The 3,582-nt window shown below is 42.1% G+C and overlaps 1 protein-coding gene across 1 annotated transcript; it reads right to left on the bottom strand.

The window, feature by feature from the left end:
• Positions 1–1,378: 1,378 nt before the first annotated feature.
• Positions 1,379–2,494, bottom strand: LOC119300743 (chromosome partition protein Smc-like). Its single transcript, XM_037577937.1, has 3 exons — positions 2,455–2,494; positions 2,263–2,328; positions 1,379–2,191 (listed from the first exon to the last, which is right to left on the bottom strand). Exons 1-3 carry the CDS (start codon positions 2,455–2,457, stop codon positions 1,553–1,555), a joined length of 708 nt encoding a protein of 235 aa, XP_037433834.1. The 5' UTR covers positions 2,458–2,494; the 3' UTR covers positions 1,379–1,552.
• Positions 2,495–3,582: the final 1,088 nt, after the last annotated feature.

The raw sequence follows: 3,582 nt of genomic DNA, 5'->3' as shown, positions 1-3,582 counted from the left end.
TTTTTTTAATCAAGCATTTAGAAGATATTAAACTGTATAGAGTACAATGTGACAATGCTGATAAAAAAATGTTGACCGTGTTTTGAATTTTTTAATCAAGCATTTGAAAACTGTTGACGATGTATTAAAAATTCTTTATCTTGTATTTGAAAAAAAATGTTAATCAAGAAGTTTTGTTAAAATGAGTATAAAAAATGTTGGCCATGTTTAAAAAAAATTTAATATTGTATTTGAAAAAAGTTATTCAATCATTTGAAAAATGTTTAAAATGTGTATAGAAAAAGGTTGAACACGTATTGAAAAAAATGTTAAACAAGTATTAGAAAAATGTTCGTGATGTATATGAAAAATGTAGAAAAAACCAAAAGAAACAAAGAAAACAGAAAAACAAGGAAAAAGAAAAAGAAACAAAAGACCAAAGGAAAAAAATAAAATAGAAACCAAAGAAACAAGTGCAAATGCAATTGAAAACAGGGAAAACTGATCGACAAACAAAGAAAAACAAAAGCACAGTGGCTGGAAATGTAAGCCCCCTACATCACAAATCTGACAACGGTTACATAAGAAATCCCATCTAAATCTCATCTACCTCCATATGCCTACAGAAGGATTACTCAGACATGGATGTGGGCATCATGAAATTGTTGATGGAGTAGGTTGGTGATGATGGCGGCGACAAATCCCCCTCTCCAGAGCCAGAAATGGACTCCTGATAACAAGAGGTGATGGCGGCTCTGTATCGTAAAACATGATGATAGGTTTCCATGGTTTTTTGGGCATATATGGGAATTTATGACGATGGAATCGTCTTAAGGCGGTGGTCAAGGGCCCCACATGGACATGTAGAGCGCCGTGGGGGTAGTGCTTCTTAATTCCTCGAATATTCTAGAATTCTCCAAAAATCCTGTCCAATTTCGAGAACTTTTATTTTTTGCACAAAAATAAACAACATAGCTCTGCTGAAAACAGTGTCAGTCTGAATTAGTTTTATTTAAATCATGCAAACTAAAAGATAAAATAAAAGCAAAAATGTTTGAAAAAGTATGTATGTTTGGGACGTGCTAACTCCCCGAAGCTTAATTTATTGCTTATTTTCAAACAATTTAGTTGACAAAATAAAAATGATAAGAAAAATGGAGGACAAGTGCAGATTAAAATGACTGTGTAGGTCTGAGGTGGCGTGCTGGATGGCCACTGCTGAGCAAAAGAGCCGAATCCGGGGAGCCACAACCACGACGCAACTAAAGGCTTCAGATGATAAATGCAGTACCACTGACTTGTAGTTCAGTTATGTATGGAGGAACCCATCAGTTTAGTTCAGCCCATTTGTCTTAACGAAAGCACATGGTATTACTACATAGATCGAAAGGAACATCGGAAAGGATCCATAAATCAAGTGCTTACAATTTTTGAAAGAGCTTACAACACCTAGAAAGAAACTCATAGCCATGCATAGAGGAAAATTAAAAGGGACAAGTACCCATGTTGCGTACACAGCAACATCACGAGTACATATGTTGAAATCACGTAGTAACAGCCCGTACTCCGACTGTCAACAAATTGAGCAAGAGCTGCAGCATCTCCCATCGTACTTGTCCTGCAGCGTGTCGTAGCTGTTCTTCAGTTCCCTTTTCTGCTCTCTGGTCTTTCTTTCTTTACGCACCAGCTTCTCTTTGTCCTTCTTCAATTCCTCATTGTCCTTGGCCAGCTCTTCGTTGCTCCTCTCCAGATTATCAATCCTCATAGTTTTTTTCTCATCTAGCTCCTTCGCCAACTTTCCTTTCTCCTCCACCAGCGTATTTTCCTTCTTCTTCAGATCTGCAATCTGTGTTCCCGTATTTTGTTCCTTCCTCTTCAGCTCTGTGATACCCTTTCCCAGCTTTGTTTTCTCCTTCACCACTTCTTCTTTCTGCAAGTCCAGATTCCCTATCTTCTCCACCAGCTTTCCTTTCCTCATGTCCAGCCTATCAATCTTTCTTCCCGTCTCTGTTTCCTTATTCTTCTGCTCTGTGATATCCTCTTCCACATTATCTTTCTCCATGGCCACTTTCCCTATGCGAGTCTGGTTGTCTTTAATTTTAACATTCTGTGCGCTAATCTTGTCCTCCAGGTCTTGGATAGTCCTCTTTAGATCTCTGTTGTCCTCCTCCACTTCCTTGCCCTTCGAGCTTTGGGCATTCGATCCCTTTGCCTGCAACAAGAGTATAGTAAGTCCTTCGTAGTTTTCTTCTCGGTACCTGTAATATCATTCAGTTTGTTAACCTTGTTCTTCGGTTCTTTCTTCTCCTCCACCACTGCTTTCTTCTTGCTCTTATTCGGTGCCTCTGCCTGCAACAAGAGAATTGTCAGTACAACTATGTGATAGTGCACCAAGGAAGAACAAGTACGAAAGGTAACAAGATAATGAACAAAAGTTCTCTCTCTCTCTATATAACAAAAGGTCCACTACTCTACCATTGTGTGTATTTGTGGTGTGTGTCCGTGTCCTTGAACCTTTGATTCCTGCTTTGATCAATGAAGCCTGGCCGGCCACACTTATATAGCCGCAATCTGTAGGTCAACGCCCCGTCTATGTGTGTAATATTCGCTGCGGTTTCCTAGCTACGCCCACTACTATTTTCTTAGATCAAAAGGCTCACCGTCATGTTCCATTTCATAAGAAGAAAGCAGCTCCACTTCCTTTTGCAAGTCATTTAGATGACCAAAGCAATAACTAGGCAAGTTCGTCAACACGCGCAAATTAGTGGATATGTATAACGTATGCATTTAGTACGTACTACAACATGATTAAAGGTTCGATGTCAGGAATTTAGTACAACGCAACCGAAAGCACTACTTCTTCACGGGCGTTGCTAGAAAATAGGTCTTAGATGTACTGTAAAAGGTCTAAAAAATTGAACCAAGTGGTGATGGGGAGTCGGAGAGTGAACGAAAGCGGAGGCTGCATGTGGAGAAGACCTGAATGCCTCTGTCGCCTTCTGCACGCGAGGAAGCAAACATGTGTCTTGGCTACACGCATATGGCCATTAAGGCATCTTCGATGCTGACTCTCAAACTAGTTGTGTCCGCCCAGACCAGCCCGTTTGAACCAACACTTTCCCGCATTCGTCCCCAGATCGGTCCGCAAATCAGAAGCAGGGGGCTTTGCGGTCATCCGGACCGCTGCCTTGCCTCGCGTCCTTTCCCACCTGAAGTGGTTGCCGCATATTCATGCAGCCTGAGAGTGTTAGCGACGCATTCATGTCGAACTAGAGCGAACGCGACCTCTCACGTCGTTCCGGCCTTGGACATGAGCACCGGCCGAGAGCGTTGCCCGCTTCGCGGCCCAGTCTCGTGCTTGTTCAATGCCGGAGCAATGAGAGGACGGGAAGGGACTGATATCTATTGCATTCAAACGGGCACCCCGTCCGTCCACCTACTGGCATTCCTGACCTAGGTTCTCAAAGTGACGAATGGTAGCCACTTCAGACGACGTTGAGGCCGATGCAGCACGCTCGATCTTGCACTACTTGGCACTTGGGATGGCATTGCCGGGAAACCAGAAGAAAGGTTACTATGATATGGTTACACTAGTACTGGGCA

Source organism: Triticum dicoccoides, chromosome 1A (genome assembly GCF_002162155.2).
Source record: "Triticum dicoccoides isolate Atlit2015 ecotype Zavitan chromosome 1A, WEW_v2.0, whole genome shotgun sequence".
Lineage (NCBI taxonomy): Eukaryota > Viridiplantae > Streptophyta > Magnoliopsida > Poales > Poaceae > Triticum > Triticum dicoccoides.
Note: the sequence above shows the minus strand (reverse complement) of the source record. Positions and strands in the feature narration are given on the sequence as shown.